Below are 18,364 nucleotides of genomic sequence, written 5' to 3' on the forward strand. Positions count from 1 at the left end.
CTACGGAGCCCCGGAGGTGACATGGAGAGAAAAAAATACAAAAAAACAAAGAAAAAAGAAAATGGAGGAAAAAAAAAAAACATGTACTGGGGACAAACACTGATTGAAACTCGAGCTCTCGAGTTTAATGTGCGAGATCCCGCAAATCCAACAAACAATAAGGCTAACCTTAGTAGCTAGCTAGTAGCGCTAGCTACTAAGGTTAGCCTGCAGTAATTGACATCCACAGCCAACGACAATGTTCATAATAACACTTCACGTTGGCATGTATTAATTAGTAATGCTTGTCAAAATAAACGATGGATGTATTTAGACAACCAAGGAGATGTAGTCATTATGTTGTGCTACTAGCTAGAGCCGCTACTGGAGCCGCTGATGGATGTGCTGGGAGGGATTACACTATATTAGGCTGCAGGTCCACTTACCTTGCTTGTGTGTGTGTGTGTGTGTGTCATTTATGTTTTCTTCTTATTTGTATAAGTTTTTTAATAGGGCAATATAGTTTCAGTTTAGTTGCGTTTTTTCTTAAAGACTTTAGTTTTATATTCAGTTTGAGATGATTTTCACTGCTTATTTTCATTTTAATTTACTATAATGATCCTGATCTCCAGTCCAACCACACATTTTCCTCACTATCAGTTTAGTCATCGTCAAATGTCATGTTTTGTCACATCAAAGGTCCAAAACCTAAAAATGTTCAGTATACTATCCTAGGAGAAAAACAAAAGCAGCAAAACCTCACAATTTAGAAGCTGGAATTAGGAAACGTTTGCATTCGGCTTGAAAGATGACTTTAACAATTCATTGATTTTCATTTACACTTGCAGATTATTTAGTTGTTTTGTTGCTACTTAATCAATCAACTTTCAGCTCTAAAGTGTATCCACTTTCTATGGCCAAATAAAATATATATATTGCTTTTCCCATTGGTCAGTTTTATTGAATTCAACCCAAGCTACAAAATGCCAATGTGACCCATCTGCTATTTAGCCCTGCAGGTAGCGGTAGAGGAACGGCCATGAGTTCATCACTATCCAAGCATTAGAACATGAGACATCTTCTGCGCAAGGTTGAAACAAATTTTAGGCAATGCTTTTGTCGGGACGAGATGTGGTCATCAGTTTGTAAATTATAGAGTGTGTTCTAGACCTACTCTATCTGTAAAGTGTCCCGAGATAACTCAAATTGAATTAAACTGATCTAGGCTCTGTAATTCTAAATCAGTGGAGCGCCACTAGATGGCAATATAAGGCTCCAGATCATAGCACAGAGTAGAGTTACATATAATCCACTTAGATACAGTGTAACATGGTTCACCTGGTTAATTGTATAAAGAGCACCTTTTAAGTTTAAGTTAGATTCTCTTTACCATACATATAAAGTATGCTCTTGCTAGGTTACTCATTGTCTAATGCATGCGAGCACAACAAAGGTTTTAAATATTTTAAAGATGAATGTTATTATGTTGAAAATATGCAGACAGGTCACATAGCAATAGTACATACAGATACATAATACATACATAATAGTAGGAAGCACTTTCTGTATAAGTCCTACCTGCAAGAGACAGTAGGCGAAGACTCCTCATTCCAAACAAATGCTGCAGACCAAAATCCTGTACCTACACACACACACACACACACACACACACACACACACACACACACACACACACACACACACACACACACACACAACACTCAATTATACATGAGAAACGCTAGTCATTGTGACTGTGTGACTGACAGGTGAAAGACCAATTGTTTTTATATCAATAAATCACTAATGCATTAAAGTCGAGGCTATTTTCTTGCAATTATCATCTTTAGTAAACAAATGTGTGCATGTTGTAAAATAAATTAGCAGACTCTGAACTTAGTGTTGCAATCTCTTATAATGAACATTAAGACTGCAAGTTCAGTCAATGTGACATGATTGTTGTGAGATATTGCAGTTCAGACTTTTCAGTGCTGAAACGGCAATACCACGGAACAATCCTGGGTGTGAACTGGGATGGACTGCAGGGGCACAAACAAGTTCCAAGACTGGATATTTTCATTCCATAGATAAATAAATAAAAACAAAGGCTGCCGTGTTTATCATAGTCCATATGAGAGTTGGATGAAGCCAGCAATGCTGACTTCTTTTTGCTATTCTTAGAGCCTGACTACAAGTTGGGGTGCAGATATAAAGTTTGTGAATAAGGATGTGTCACAGAATATTGACAATACTCAGCATCGGCAGACATTTTGTACGATTTGTATTTCTTGCTAGTAATTTCTCAGATATTTTTCAAGTTGTTTTTTAACAGCCTGGAATCTTGGGTGCTAAATGATGAGTAGTGAAACATGTTTGTCTAAAATGCAAGAACATGCAGTGTGTGCGTGCGTGCGTGCGTGCGTGCGTGCGTGCGTTTTCGCGTATGTGTGTGTGTTTTGTGTTACCTGACAGCACCAGCGCAGATAGAGGCTCCTTAATGATGACATGGTGGACAAGTAGCCCAACCCAGTGTCTGTGATCCGCACACACCTAAAAGTAGACACAATACACAACAATACACCTGAGTGATGTATGACCTTTCCTTTTTTTTAATTTTTTTTTTTACTGATACATTGAGAAACACTGGTGGAAACTGGTCAGCTTTAACACACTCTCAACAGTAACAGACTGCTCTTTATATACTGCAATTACCATTTGCGTAGTTGCTAACGTTTGCCGATATCAATACACTCAACACTCAGTGCTCCGCGCAATTTAGCACACATTTTAACTGAAATACTGCGCAGATCTTTAGACTAAGTATAAAGATATTATAGTAGCTTACATTTTAAGTACACAATAAGTGCAGCCTATGTCAAAATGTGTTGGATTTTACATGTACTCATGTTTACAGTGCAGCAGTAAGGAGGAACCTTCAGACACTGCGTTTCAGTCTGGCAGATCGATTGTAACACTGCCTGAGCTGAAGCTATGTCTGAAAACTAACCCTACCAGAACCAGGCTATTTGGACGGTTAGGTCGGACTTATTTAAAACCCCTTTTTGAAACAGAATTTCTTGAAAATAAGCCGGATTTACTGAAGTATTACATGACAGTGTCATGACACATGAACCCTAACCCTAACTTGTCATGCCAAAAAAACGAATGACGCTTAATGACAGAAGCGTTATGTCATAAACGTTCATGACAGTGTCATGTCACCAGTCATTGTCAGTGTAGCCAAATGTTGTTTTTGAAAAACGTGTCAACATTTGGATATCAATTCTTCAGTCCAATGTGTCCCTTTATCTCCACCCTGCATCTCCACCCTGCAGCCTTGCTGCTAAAGAAGGCAGCGAGGAGAATTGATGAGCAAGTCCACAGTTTTAAACTGAGCTCAGCAGAAGTGCCTTCTTCATCATTACAGAGTGCTGCTACCTTGGAACACACCTCACTGTAATTTCCCCATCTGCAGCACTACAGTGCGTTATAATGACACAGTCTCTGTATGTTAGTACGGGGTTGTCTTCTGTGTTAAGCATGAGTTGAACCCAATTAATTCTCCTGCGTTAAATCCACACCGTAATTTACTTACGTACAGGTACGTGTAGATACGGACCCTACGCCGTAGCCTACACTGTAGCCTGGCAGGCACCTCTCAGAAAATGTAACTACACGTGGCGGCGACACAGACTGTAGCAACTGTGATGGGTCCGCTCGGCCGTGGCTTGGTAGCGTTGCATTTTTCGACTTACTTATTTCCTGGTTCTCCATCTCCGTAAACAGCATGAAATCAAAGAGAGGGTTAACTTTTCTTGCTACGGCTTTACCATACCTAGAGACTGGCATGGTTTTATGTCGGTTAGCCTAATAGCTGGTTTGATTTGCATTGAGAGATGATTTTATGGAAAGTACCCCATGCCAATCTCTAGGTATGGTGAAGGGTATGTGATGATGTGGGGGGGCTATTTTAATTCCAAAGGCCAAGGGAGCTTTATCAGGATGCGTAGTATCCTGGATCCATGAAATAACTGGCCTTTAAAAATAAACATCTGCCTGCCTCTATGGGAATTTAACATAGGGGTGTACTGACTTTTGTTGCCAGTAGTTTAGACATTAATGGCTGTGTGTTGAGTTATTTTGAGGGGACAGCACATTTACACTGTTATACAAGCTACTTTACATTGTAGCAAAGTGGAATTTCTTCAGTGTTGTCCCATTAAAAGATATAATGACATATTTACTAAAATGTGAGGGGTGTACTCACTTTTGTGAGATACTGTATATGATGTGTTGTCCTTGTCACACAGACGAGGAGCAATGGGTGGTCATAATAAGTTACGGTTTTGAAAGTTATCATTTCTTAAATCTTATTTAAATTGTTTACAAAGTTGATTTAATGTAGTTTGCAAATACATATTAAAAACTAGTAAATGCAGCTGTTTTGTGGTCCACTTCCTATATTTTGGTCGGATCGCATTCTCACATGAAGTGGACCTCTAGCGCACTTGAAAGCAAACGGACCCGGGTTCGGTTGTTTGGTCTGCACCAGACTTCGAATGAGCTTTCATACCACCCCGAACCAACCGGACAATCTGACGAAACGCATTGCGTTCAAATTGTTAATTATTTTAAATAGTACTTTTTTATTAATTGTTTGGCTACTCTACCTGTACTTTTTTGGGTACTACCGAGGACCAATTCATGTTCAACCAAACGGTGCCAAATGTCAGTACCTGAGAGCAGTTAAGCGCTCTGCATGTTGACAGAGAGCGGGGCTCTGACACACACACACACACACACACACACACACACACACACACACACACACACACACACACACACACATATAGAGCTGTGTGTGTGTTAGGCAGTCATAGGCAGTTTGTTTAAGTCACAGTGAGTCACTGCAATGCCGGTTAAGCGGTTGCACTTTTCAAAACTCTACCCAGACAGCGTCGCTGCAATATAATATTAATGGCGAGCGGTCGCGGTGCAGTTACATTTCCTCTGGGTCAGGCAGGCACGCAAGTGTTCTCCATGCCCTGTTGAATAACTGACAAGCCTACCCAACCCTAACTCTACCCACCTCTGCACATGTCAGGCTCTATCTGCTTTTCCACAAACACACTGACCTGTCCAACACCAGTTCTTCCAGTTTATGCAGGTCACAGGCAATGTATTCCAGGGCCATGTCAGTGATCCGAGGGCACCAGGACAAGTCCAGGCTGCGGAGCTTACGCAGGTTCTCAGCTACCAGCTCCACACCATCGTCTGTGATCTTGGAGCAGCCGGAGAGGCTGAGGGCAGTCAGGTTGGGGAGGCTGTGCACCATGTTGACCACACCGTGATTTGTGATTTCCCAGCAGGAGTGAAGCCGCAGAGTGTGGGTGGTGTAGCCCTGCAGGTGGAAGGTAATTATAGTTTATTTGATCATGTAAGTGAATAAAAAGGGAATTGATAATAACCCGGGGCAACTTCATTATTATTGAGGATGAGCCCATCACAGGCATTTTAAGTGCGACTCTACACAGGGCCAAAAACTCAAAAACTCTCTAACTTTTGAATACGCTGTACTTGTTGCACCATCCGTTTCCCATTTATAAACCAGCCACCTCCGAAAACTTGGCTTCTCAGAATCTTAAAATAAATCAGTTCAAACATTTTCTGGATACAGGCTCAATACCAAAATCAATATGCATTTTCATTTTCATTGGCCCATGACAAGTTTAATTTCTTTTAATTTATCTCTTAAATCAAAAATGAAGAACATTTTCACATGTAAACGTGAAAAGAACTCAAACTTTTCTCCTGTGGCCCTAATCCTCTTCCGTATAATTATTTATCAAAGTGATTGTATACATTTCTTTTTTAATTGATAGTGTTTTACTAAACTAAAACTACAAACTGTACAGGGGAACTGATGTACTTCTCTGTGAGATTGTCACTATGATTTATCACGTTGGTAATATAAAAATATTGCCTAGTGCAGCTTTAATTAATAAGAAAACTGTCTTCAAGTTATTTAAGATTGTTTCGACCAAACCAGTACCTGGCCTAATGTCAGCCGGGATTGGCTCCAGGCCCCCATGACCCTCTAAGGATAATATAAATATAAATATATATGTATAGCTAATAGATGGATGGACGAATATGTTTATGAATAATAGGAAAAGAGCTTTGTGGGGAAAAAAAACAGCATTTTGTGAGTTAACTGAAAACCCTAATACTTGAGAATGAATGTGTGTGTGAATGTGTAAAGTAAAGTAGCAGGCTGGTTTCTCTCAGGACTAGGGTATCATTTGGGTTTTTCCAATTCCGGTGCTAAAGCGATAGTAGTAAAAAAAAAAAAAAAAGAAGTACAAATGTAATGATTTATTAATAATGTAACAACGACAACGGCAGCTGCAGACTGTTACGTCCCGGTGTTGGAATCCTCTACAGTGAAATACAGTCACACTTTACACCGTTTAACGTTAGCAGTCAGCATTTGGTTACACTTTACTTGAAGGTATCTACATAAGAGTGACATGACACTGTCATGAACGTGTCATAAACATTATAAACAAGTCATAAACGTTTATGACATAACGCTTCTGTCAGTAAGTGTCATTCAGTTTTTTGTCATGTTAGGGTTAGGGTTAGGGGTCATGTCACTCTTATGTCATGTCATTTTAACCAGGTGCAGCTACTAGCTAACGGTAGGCTAACATTACCTGCTGTCAGGGGTGGAATGTAACGAAGTACAAATACTTCGTTACTGTACTTAAGTACATTTTTTTTACTTTTACTTCGTTACATTTTGCAGCAATTATCTATACTTTCTACTCCACTACATTTCTACAACCTTCCGTTACATTTTCTGATCAGGTTTTCCCCGCAGCCAAAACATCTTCCTGACCGTCACATGTTCGCAGTCCGCAGGGAAGCCTTCAGCAACGGCTCCTGCACCGGCGGCAGTCCGTCCAGCTCCTGGTGCTGCTCGCGATATTACGAATCCCACTATGGCCACGCCAAGACCTGCCCTTCAATAGCATTTTTGGCCAAGCGCGTACTGCTCCCAGTACTACCGCTGCTCCCGTTACTGCTGCTGCTCCCGATACTCTGCTCGGTCATATGTGAAGCATCTGTTCAAATAGGGTTAATATACAACCCGTATATTTATCTTAAAAACACTCTCGGTCCCCCTCAGCTGTGAAGCCACGTACTTGTTGTCCAAGCCTGTGTGTTCTCGCTAGATAAACGTGTGCAGCATTCACTGTCCCGTGGGAAATAATGCAAAGTCGAGCTTCATGCAGATCACCCTGATCGATAACCATGATGTAAGTCAGAATGTAAACTGGGCCACAGATGGTAAGCACAATTCCATTAACCTAAAACTAACTTAATTAAAATGCCACAGCCCATACTCTTTTTTTTTTTTTTTTTTTTAATTATTAGAATATAGACATTAAGAGAATAAATCGTTATGCAAGTACTTTTACTTTTAATACTTAAAGTACATTTAAAATCAGGTACTTTTTACTTTTACTTAAGTAGGGTTGTCATTGTTGTACTTCTACTTTTACTAAAGTAAATATATCTCTGGTTATTTCTACTTTTACTTCCTCCACCACTGCCTGCTGTCAAGTGTAGTGTTAACTAGCACCACGTGCAGCGATGTTTCTGTTGCCTTTAACGTCTAATTTGGTTCATCAGAGAGCAGCGCAGGCATTTAAGTGGCACCGTAATGAGGCACAGAAATCCACGTTTCTATTCGGTCCGGTAGATATCGGTCGTTTAGGTACCGGTGACATATTAGCAGCGGGTTTCAGTACCCGACCCTACTCAGGACACTCTACCTGTTTGGCTGTGAAGTAGGCCATGGCCGTGTCAGTGACGTGGTAGGCCTGCAGGCTCAACTCCGATAGGTTGGGCAGGAGCTGTGAGATAGCAGCGATGGCGTCGTCCGCCACGTTGATGCAGTCGCTGACGCTGAGGGAAGTGAGCCGGGCGTTCAGACTGGACCACAGGCCAGCCTCTGTGAAGTCGTTGCAGCCCGACAGTTCGAGGTGCATCAGGCCTTGCATTTGCTCCAACATGACCTGCAACATAAAGGCCAGCAGTTGGACTCAGTGATGTACATATGTAGCTGCTGAGATGTGGTTACAGAAAGATTATGAGCAGATACACCGTTCCTCAGTGGTTCCCAACCTTTAGTTGAGTATAGAGTTTATGGTAGGTCAGGAGCAATCACAAACTTTGGAAGTAATTTGTAAAGAATTCATGAATAAAAAATAATATTTCTATTAGAGAAAAAAAGAGCAGAGAGCAGAAAGAGAAAGAGCAGAAAAGAGGACAGCAGAGCAGTGAGTATGACATGACGCAGTTATTATACTAATGTACTGTAAAATAGCACCACACAAAACACAGTTTTAATAATATAAAATGTCTCTTCACTGGAAAAGTTATAATTGCTGACAAATAGGCTACTGTACATTAATAAACACCTGAAATGTCCTTATATCGGCTTACAACTACAGTGTAGTGTGTTATAAGCCATTGTTTGTATACTACTTACAAATACTAAATAGGAGCTTATGAAGTACAGTATTACCAAATATATATATATATATATATATATATTTATTAGCAACCAATCTTTATCTGTTTATCCTGGCTTTGGACCCATCTAATTTTTGAGATAATTTAAATACTGGCTTTTATTTGGGAATTTATATGGGTACATAAATATTATTAATCTTAATCTGGTTTTGGTTATTAGTCTGTATATATTATCTTTGGACATTAAGCAGCGGAAATGCCTCTTCTTTGTGTTTTGGTAGTATCGCCAGACCACACAGCGCTGCGTCAGTGCCGGAGTAAAGTCTGGCTGCAACGCTTACCTATTCTGGGATAAGGGAAAAGACTACTTTGGCTTGTTTGTATTTCTTTAAACCAATCACAACCATCCTGGGCGGCACTAAGCCCCGGATAGAGCGACGGTGCCCTCGCAAAATAGATAGCAGAGACAGCAGAAGGGGAGGAACATCCCTTCGTCCCAGCACTGTATATCTGGTAAGCAAGACTAGTGTTAAAACAATAATTACATTATTGGCTCTGGCCTGTTAGTCTTATCTGACAGACAAAGACTATGTAAAGAAAGCTAAATTAAATAATAAATGGAATTTATTAAATGGGATCCATTCATTGGAATGGAATGAAATAAAAAAAAAGAATGACCTGCAATAAACTCTAATGAACTTAATGAAAAGAAAAAAGAAACAGATTGAAATAGCATTTCATAATATAGAGCTGATTTTGAATTATTTCACGTCACCATTTACATTAAACTCTTTGGCTCTCCATACTAATTTTTACTTGGCTTTGCTTTCTTTTCCTTTTTCTGTTTAAGGTGCATCTAAATGCTAATGCACAAATCAGAACCCTGCAATAGGAAAGTCCATATATAGATCATGCAGCCAACAATTTCAGCTTTCACCATGGCAACCATCCACTCATCTCAGAATAGCAGGTATGAAGAGCCAGCTGAGCAACACTAGTAGGCCTCTTTTGTTCCAACAGTAGCAATGGAAGATAGCAGAAGATTATGGCAGAGATTATGAGAATAGAAGTAAAGGAAAAATTGTGTCTTCACATGTTTGGCACTGCTGCCTAATAAAAAAACAAAATGCTATGCTGGCTAATGTGCACACATATCCACTTATATACAGACTCAACCAAAATCAGGCTAAAAGGTAACTGGTTTAACATCCCACAAGTGATGGCACTGGTCTAGGATACCGTGAACGTTAAGGAGGGGTAAAATGACCTGTACCTTAAGGGCTCATAAGGTTCATTTTCCCACAGCGCTAATTCAATCAGTACTACAGAGTCTTTCACGTTCTCTTGTTAACACAAATTATGTCCTACCACTTCTCCTTTCCATTTTTTGCAATCAATTTATAACCAGTGCTAATGAAACTCAACATTTACTGTATACATTTCAAATTACAAGTGTAGGAAGTAACAGTAAACAGGGTTTGAGCCGCTGGAATGCTTTTAATGTGAAACATCTGTGCAGGAAGTGTTGAGTTCCATTAACTCAGCTGAACTAGCTGAACACTGAAAGCCAAAAGAAAAAGGCAAACTGAGAAAGCATGGAAATAATGCATGATTGAAAAACGCTATATCTGTTAACAAGAGAACCTCAGAGCAGCAGAGACGTGAGTATGACATGAAGACGTACTGATGGAATTAATCATTTTCAACAACATTTTCAAGGCAACATAAGGAAAAACATGGAGGAGATGTTGAGTTGTTATCAGTTTGTAACAGGTGCAGATCGGAAGGATATGTCTTTTTCCGCAAATAACTCTAATTTATTAGTGGCTGCTCACATCTGTTGCTGACCAGTGCCGCTACTTTGTTGCCTGCTGAGACTGCAAGGGAGAGCTAGGGCATTTTCACAACTCGAATCAGTTGATGAGTTTGTAAACTTATAGAGTTTTCCCGTTGTTTGTGTTTGTTTCACACAGGGAAAAAAGTCTAACAGAATCAAAGTCCATCATTACAACCCATGCGAGAATGTTCGCTCTGCTTATTGGTCAGATGTGTCTGGGGCGGGAGTAAATAGAGGAAGAAGGTCCTGGTTTTCTGGATGAGTGCATATTTCTCGCATCTCCATGGTCAAACCAGCTCATTTCATTTAAATAACTTTCCAGACATTGTTTTGTGAATAAGTTATTACGTCTGCTACGTTCCCTCTGCTCTGCCGGGTTTGTGTCTCTAGCTGGTTTGACCACAGCTAACTCAAGGTTGGATCACGTTCTCACCAGAAACAAACCGTACTCAAGCAAACCAGAGTTCGTTTGTAACCGGACCAAGACTATCTCCTCAAAGTGGTCTCGGCCCGGTTGTTTTGGTCTGTGCTCGAGTGCGATTGCTGTGTTCACACCTGCCCAAACAAACCGCACCAAGGCGGTAAACCAGGGTTCAATTCAACCGAACTAAACAAGGCAAGTGTAAAAAGGCCCTTATATCCCAGGGCTGACTCTGAATTCCCCGCCATGTCTCTAAGTTTAGGGGAAAATTCTTATCCAATAACCTCTGTCTTTTCCAAACAGATCCTGACTCACCTCCAAACCGGCATCTGTGATGGTGGACCTCTTGAGACTGACTGAGCGAACACCTTTCTTGGACAGCGGGTAGTTGTCGATGAACTCACAAATGTCCAGGTCTGAGACGCCCACTAGGCAAAAACACTGGAAGCCACGCAGGGCGAAGGCCTGCAGACTGACAAACTCCTTCTCCCCATTGGGCAGCAGGGTATATAGCTCCTTGGCATGCAAGATGGGTGTCACAGCCTCCCAGAACTTAGGCTGGTACAGCACCTTGCGCCATGTCTTGCATACCTGCGCCAGTACACATTTTTCAGCTGTGGTGAAGTACCAGAGCAATCGGTTGAGCAGCTTCTCATCCAGGACTTGCTGGCGCTCGAGCAGCATGGGTTTGGGTAGAGTGAGAGGGGGAAGCTGACGAAGGGACGACTTCAAGCCCACAAGAGGATTTCCAGGCTCCATGTCAGAGCCCAAGAGAGAGGCTGCTGAGTTGGGCATGCCAGGGCCTTCCAGGTGGTGGTGGAGGTGGTAGGGAAGGGAGGACGGCGGAGGAGGCAGGATGGAGGGTACCGAGGAGGACTGGCACAGACGGTTCTTGGCAGCAGGTGTCCCCTTGGTGATGCTCGCACTGCCCAGACCATTGGGCTGGCTGGGGGGCAACTTCACCATGCCATTGCGAGTCACGCAGGATGACTTCAGCTCGCTGGGGGTGGACATGTTCAACATTGGGAACCTGGTGAAAGAGAAAAGAGTGGATCAGTGTGATGTTAAACACTGAAAACTTGTGTGCGAAGACTAATCTATAAAGGACAATCAGTTGCCACAAATACTATAAGTTTTTAAGTGAATTATTTTATGTTTTATAAAATCAATATCTTTGAGTTGTGGTTAATTAAAAACTTAATTGATTGATTAAAATAAACATATACATATTAAGATGATTGGATACTGTGTTATTACACTTAAAATTATTCTGTTCTGTTAATTTAATATTTTTTGGTTGCATTTAATGACAATATTTGAGTTGGCTCAATCAGTACTTTCATTTTATTGTAAACAGAAAGCACAAGTAACAGTTAGTCTACTCCAAAAACTTAGTACTGAGGCCAATCACGTGAAAAATATGATCAGAAAGAAGTGGAACATACTACAATGTGATCCCTCAATACAACCCATCTTCTCAGAGCCTCCTATTTTTAGTTTTAAACGTCCACCTACTCTGAGCAATAACTATCTACCTGCAGACCCCAAAACTACCTGGCTACCCTCAAAACCTTGTGGCAGTTTTCGGTGTGGTCACTGCTCTAATCTGCTGTCAAAAGCTTTCAGGATATCCATGGAAATAAAAACTATGAAATAAGACATTTTATATATCGTAAGACAACATTTGTCATTTACAAATTGAAATGCCCTTAGTGCAATGTGTTTTATCCTGGAAGAACTAAACGCAGACTACAAGACAGACTGTCAGAACACAAGTATGTGATTAAGAGCCAAAATGATGACTATCCAATGGCTAGACATTTTAAAGAAAAGCATAACATCAACCCATCTATCCAGAAAGCAATAGGCATTGATTATTATAGATTATATACAGCGAGAAAGCTTCTGGATTTTCAATTACGAGCAACACATTACTCTGGACTAGTCTCGCATTGCCAGACCTTCCTCCACAGTGCCGCGGAGGAGGATCTGGCAGGTCCATACAGCATTCCGGGATGGGAGAAAAACATGCTCTGGTTTTTGGCATTCCTGTAAACCAATCAAAATCGTCTTGGACGGGAAAACTCAGATTGGACAGATAGTTTAGCTAGCTGTCTGGATTTACCCTGCAGAGATCTGAGGAGCAGTTAATCATAGTCCTCAGAAATCCACCGAAGTTTAGCTTGTTCAAATCCACCTCTTTTTGCTTGATTTTCGTCTATTTCCCTTTCCCAAAGGTAAAAGCATATAACAGAAGAACTGCAAGGCCAAAATGCATGTATGAGGCGTCATTTGAAACCTAACTTCTTCTACTTTATGGACATGTGCTTGATTAGCATGTGATTAAAACACAACATACACTACAGCAGTTCAAACATGGTTCAAAATAGTTATTTTGGTCCCGTCTAAAAATAAAATAACTAAAACATACTTTGTGCCACACTATGCAGAACACAAATGATGTAATTTTGCTAAATGCTTTAACTCACTTCTATGCTATTAGAAAAAATATACTTAATAAAATGACACAAAACCTTTTTACATTCATTCAAACACTGTTGAACATATTTTCTTCTCATAAATCACCTGCTGATTTGCTCCCACCTGGTGTTTTATATTGTTTAACCTCATTCTTTTGCCTGTAACTTCCTGAATAAGGCTTGACGATGAAACCCGTTGAAGTGATGTTTTTTTTCTGATTCTAGTGAGAATGTTCCAGCTCTATTAATGGCATTTCAAAAAAAATCTAAAGACGAGTGCCTTGTATTTTTCCTTGATGCGTACTGGATTTGTTCATGCCCCCTACCAAAGAGCACCATCTTATTTCCACGAATGCTAATCTCAAGAAGCTCTACAGTTCCTCGGTTTTTACATAATTTTTGCTATTGGAATCCATTCTAACCTAGTCTCGCTTAGCCAGACCTTCCTTCACAGTGCTGCGGAGGAGGGTCTGGCTAGTCCACACAGCATTCCTGGATGGGAGAAAAACGTGCTCTGGTTTATTGGCATTTCTTTAAACCAATCACAATCGTCTTGGGCGGCGCTAAGAGCCGGACTGAGCCCCGGTGCCGCTGCAGAATAGCCTCGGGAAGGAACTTGTTTTGGTGGAACGTGTACGTTCAAGGTTGTTTTAGTCGTGCAACAGAAAACTCAGATTGGACAGATAGAGTCTAGCTAGCTGTCTGGATTTACCCTGCAGAGATCTGAGGAGCAGTTAACTATAGTCCTCAGAAATCCACCGGAGTTTAGAACGCCAACACAAAGAAAGTGTAAGCTAACGGATATCTGGCCGAAAAGACATGCATCCGGCGAATTTTCCGGCGGCAATGGACCAATCCTGGAAGTGGAGCGTCGTGGATATAGACTAATTCTAGGCTGACTACAGCTGCCATCAAACTTAAAGGAGCACTATTTTATGGCACAAGTACCATAAATGACATGCATTTCGCACCGTTGTGACGATTCTACTAGTTTAGCCCAAAGTAGACATTGCCCAATTACTTCTCTAACTGTTACAAATGTGACTAAATATTCTTAACTCAAAATCCACTTACTTTATCTTAGCTTTACTTAGCTTTATCGAGGACTTCCAACCACATCTCACTGAGTTTGCTCAGTTGCCATCTCCCTCCATATACTGCCACCAGTTATCACATTACCGACATTTCAAAATTACAATTATACCAGCAAAACTGAGCAAACTCCATCCACTGACGGACGTTTGTAGATGGTTTTTTTTAGAAAGCTCTAGAAAAAAGCTTGTAAATGGACCTTGAGTTATGATTACTTTGTCAAACTAATAGTTCCAAGGTTAAGAGCGAATTTTCACTCACTATGTGTCAGTTCATTTATCAGAAAATGTAATTTAGCAAGACTTGCATCTACATAATGATCTATCTACTATATATAGGCCTAGCCCTCCACTATTTCAAATCATCTATTTTGTCTGACCATCGATGCAAAAAATACTCAGCTTATAATAATATTTAGAGAAAAGCAGGTTTTAGAGGGAAATATTTGCTGAGCGGAAGTTGTTGTAACTATCATCGGCATGCTGTTTGAATAGGTGGCTTCTCTTTTGTTGTTTGCATTCAACAGAGCTGGATGTTGTATCCAAGTGAAAGCACATCATAGTGTAAATGAATGCTGCGGGCCGTGGCCCTGATCGAGTCTGTTCTCTGTGATCTCACTGTATCAGCAGCAGGAGGACAGCTCACAGGCTCAAACAGCTCACTTATGTAACATGCTGACTATAGGGCTTCACACAAAACACCATATCTCTGTCCCTCTCTACTGATACAACCAGCTGCACTACTATCACCTGCCACATCTATTTACACATACACCCACAAATATGTGCATACCGACCAGTTTTTAACAGCACCTTTTTTAATATGACCACATCCGGTAGCGTTTTACGTTTTATCACTTTCAAATATTTGTTGTCGGTCCCTTAGCAGATGGAGACTGGCTCAGCCTCCGCTGTAGCATCACCAAGGTTCATCCATTACATAATACAGCAGTGTTGTCAACTAGACTGGCTACAGAAGCACTGTGAAAAGTATTTTTTTTTCTTTTAGAGCAAACATGTTTCAGAGCAATGTCGGGCTAAGCCATCAGGGAACAGATGAAGAAAATATTCACTCAGATGTAACAGGCCGGCTAAAATAAAATGTTGCACATTCACTGCAAGGTAATGAATGCACAGCTACAGCGAAATCTATATTTACCACTCCTCCGTCTGTTATGTCTATATGGGGCTGTGGTGTCTCTGTCAGCGCCTTCTGTTGGTAATAAAAGGATTACAACCAAATTTAAAAGTAACAACTCTGTGTTTTAAGGTCAATCTCATCATTTTCATGGATACAATCCACATAGACAAAACGTCTATGTATGTATAAATAGATCCTTTAAGACTACACAAATGTGTGTACAATAGTAATTGTGCATTACTGTAGTATGAAGAGTATTTGTATGCAGCTGCTGAATGTTACAGTACATTCAAATAAAAAAAACACATTTCTTTTTAGCCAGATTACAATGTATGCCGAATATTACACCTGCTAATTTGTACTGCTAGTTTGCATCTAGGCCTTTAGTCAGCCATACACTGTACAATGTTAACATTTTGAGAGAGAAGTGACCATTGTACAATTTCTCTTTGATGGTTAATTTTCCAGTTATTCAATTCTGGGCCTGTTAATCTAACCTCTCCAAAAAGAAAAACAAAACAAAACACAGCCATAGATTGACCATTAAATGATAGTGTATGGGGATCAATTTGACATACACAGTCATTTGTGTACTTTTAAAATAAAAAAGTCTATTTCTCTATTCTGAAGGCAATAACAGTTGTTCTGATGAAAAAAGGAAAAGCATTAAAGGTGTTCAAATTCAGCCCAACTATACTTCAGAGAAGTATGCACGCATTACTAATTACTAATCAAGGCTTCATCATGTGTCAAAACACAGCTTGAGACTAGAGCAGTGGCGCCGGCAGGATTCTATTTCATCGCACAAGAAACCGCCCGCCCACTGAAACGGTTTACTGCGCCAGAAATCAGCTGCTCTTATAATATTTAATGTGTATGAGAGTGTGCTCCTAGCGTACATTTATCATATCATAATGACCAGATCATGAAAATATTTCACTGAAGAGTTTTTTAATAGCGAGAGAGAGATGGATGTGCTCAGAGCAGACAGCTGTCAGCGAGCCTGTATGCAGATATGAATAACATGATTTCTCTGTGTTCCATGTAAACATCATATCCCGAATATGATCAAAAACGGGATAAGCCTCATAACCGCAATATTAAAGGTCCCATGACATGGTGCTCTTTGGATGCTTTTATATAGACCTTAGTGGTCCCCTAATACTGTATCTGAAGTCTCTTTTATATAGGCCTTAGTGGTCCCCTAATACTGTATCTGAAGTCTCTTTTATATAGACCTTAGTGGTCTCCTAATACTGTATCTGAAGTCTCTTTTATATAGACCTTAGTGGTCTCCTAATACTGTATCTGAAGTCTCTTTTATATAGACCTTAGTGGTCCCCTAATACTGTATCTGAAGTCTCTTTTATATAGGCCTTAGCGGTCCCCTAATACTGTATCTGAAGTCTCTTTTATATAGACCTTAGTGGTCCCCTAATACTGTATCTGAAGTCTCTTTTATATAGACCTTAGTGGTCCCCTAATACTGTATCTGAAGTCTCTTTTATATAGACCTTAGTGGTCCCCTAATACTGTATCTGAAGTCTCTTTTATATAGGCCTTAGCGGTCCCCTAATACTGTATCTGAAGTCTCTTTTATATAGGCCTTAGCGGTCCCCTAATACTGTATCTGAAGTCTCTTTTATATAGACCTTAGTGGTCCCCTATAATACTGTATCTGAAGTCTCTTTTATATGGCCTTAGCGGTCCCCTAATACTGTATCTGAAGTCTCTTTTATATAGACCTTAGCGGTCCCCTAATACTGTATCTGAAGTCTCTTTTATATAGACCTTAGTGGTCCCCTAATACTGTATCTGAAGTCTCTTTTATATAGGCCTTAGCGGTCCCCTAATACTGTATCTGAAGTCTCTTTCCCGAAATTCAGCTTTGGTGCAGAACTACAGCCACTAGAGCCAGTCCTACAATGAGCTTTCCTTAGGATGTGCCATTTCTGTGTCTGAAGCTATTGAGGAGGAGAGTGGGAGTGGCAAGGTGGAGGGTGGGGGTGTGGCCTTGACCAACTGCCACTTTTCTCGTTTGAAAGCCATGATGTCTCTCTCTCATGGGTTGGCCAAATTCTCTGGGCGGGCAAAGCAGAGAAAGGGGAGGTAACCTTGCTTGTTATGACCTCATAACAAGCAGATTCCAAAACGGCTTATCTGAGCTTTAATTTTCTCAAAGGCAGAGCAGGATACCCAGGGCTCGGTTTACACCTATCACCATTTCTAGTCACTGGGGGACCACAAACAGGCTGGGGGAACTCATATTAATGTTAAAAAACCTCATAAAGTGAAATTTTCATGCCATGGGATCTTTAATGTCCATGTTAACACACGATTCAAACGACATGATTCAAACAACCTGCTAGCTCCGTCCGTGGGTTTAGCGCTAATCGGCGTCCTGCAACCAATCTACGGATTGAGTCATAAAAATGAACATTGCGATTAATAGTGGATGGGTTGTTTGTGAAATAATGTATAATTAAAGGTGCTCTAAGCGATGTTGGGTGACGTTACTTCTTGTTGACGTTCAAAGTATTTTCAAATGAAAACGAGGCTGGCTTGCCCCTCCCTCCTCCTCATCCCCTCCCTTCCGTGCACTATAAAACTACTACTAAATTAAATTAATTTGCCTTTTTTGAAATGCATTTTGTAGATTCTCCATTAAATAATAGCTACTTCTTTGTTGTGCTCTTCCTTTAAAAAAGTGTTTTTACCCTAATGTAACATGTTATACTGTATGTTACATGTTATATTGGGCTATATAAATAAACTTGACTTCGCTATCATTATGTACTGTATATTATTATGTATCATATATATTTACCTTTTTTTTTTTTTAAACCTGGCCATTCACATTCACACACACGT

The 18,364-nt window shown here is 40.4% G+C and overlaps 1 protein-coding gene across 3 annotated transcripts in view; it reads right to left on the bottom strand.

Moving 5' to 3' along the window:
• The window catches only part of fbxl16 (F-box and leucine-rich repeat protein 16), a 32,650-nt gene that overhangs the window by 1,736 nt on the left and 12,550 nt on the right, over nt 1-18,364 (bottom strand). For all 3 annotated transcript variants that reach the window (XR_005641988.1, XM_039826202.1, XM_039826204.1), the window contains exons 2-6: nt 11,097-11,811; nt 7,821-8,063; nt 5,115-5,380; nt 2,445-2,529; nt 1,558-1,621 (exon numbers count right to left, since the gene is read on the bottom strand). Coding sequence is in view for 2 of the 3 variants with exons in the window: in XM_039826202.1 (XP_039682136.1) it covers nt 1,558-1,621; nt 2,445-2,529; nt 5,115-5,380; nt 7,821-8,063; nt 11,097-11,804 (1,366 nt within the window). In the remaining variant the exon portion in view is untranslated. The remainder of the gene's footprint in view (nt 1-1,557; nt 1,622-2,444; nt 2,530-5,114; nt 5,381-7,820; nt 8,064-11,096; nt 11,812-18,364) is intronic.

This window comes from Perca fluviatilis, chromosome 15 (genome assembly GCF_010015445.1).
Source record: "Perca fluviatilis chromosome 15, GENO_Pfluv_1.0, whole genome shotgun sequence".
NCBI lineage: Eukaryota > Metazoa > Chordata > Actinopteri > Perciformes > Percidae > Perca > Perca fluviatilis.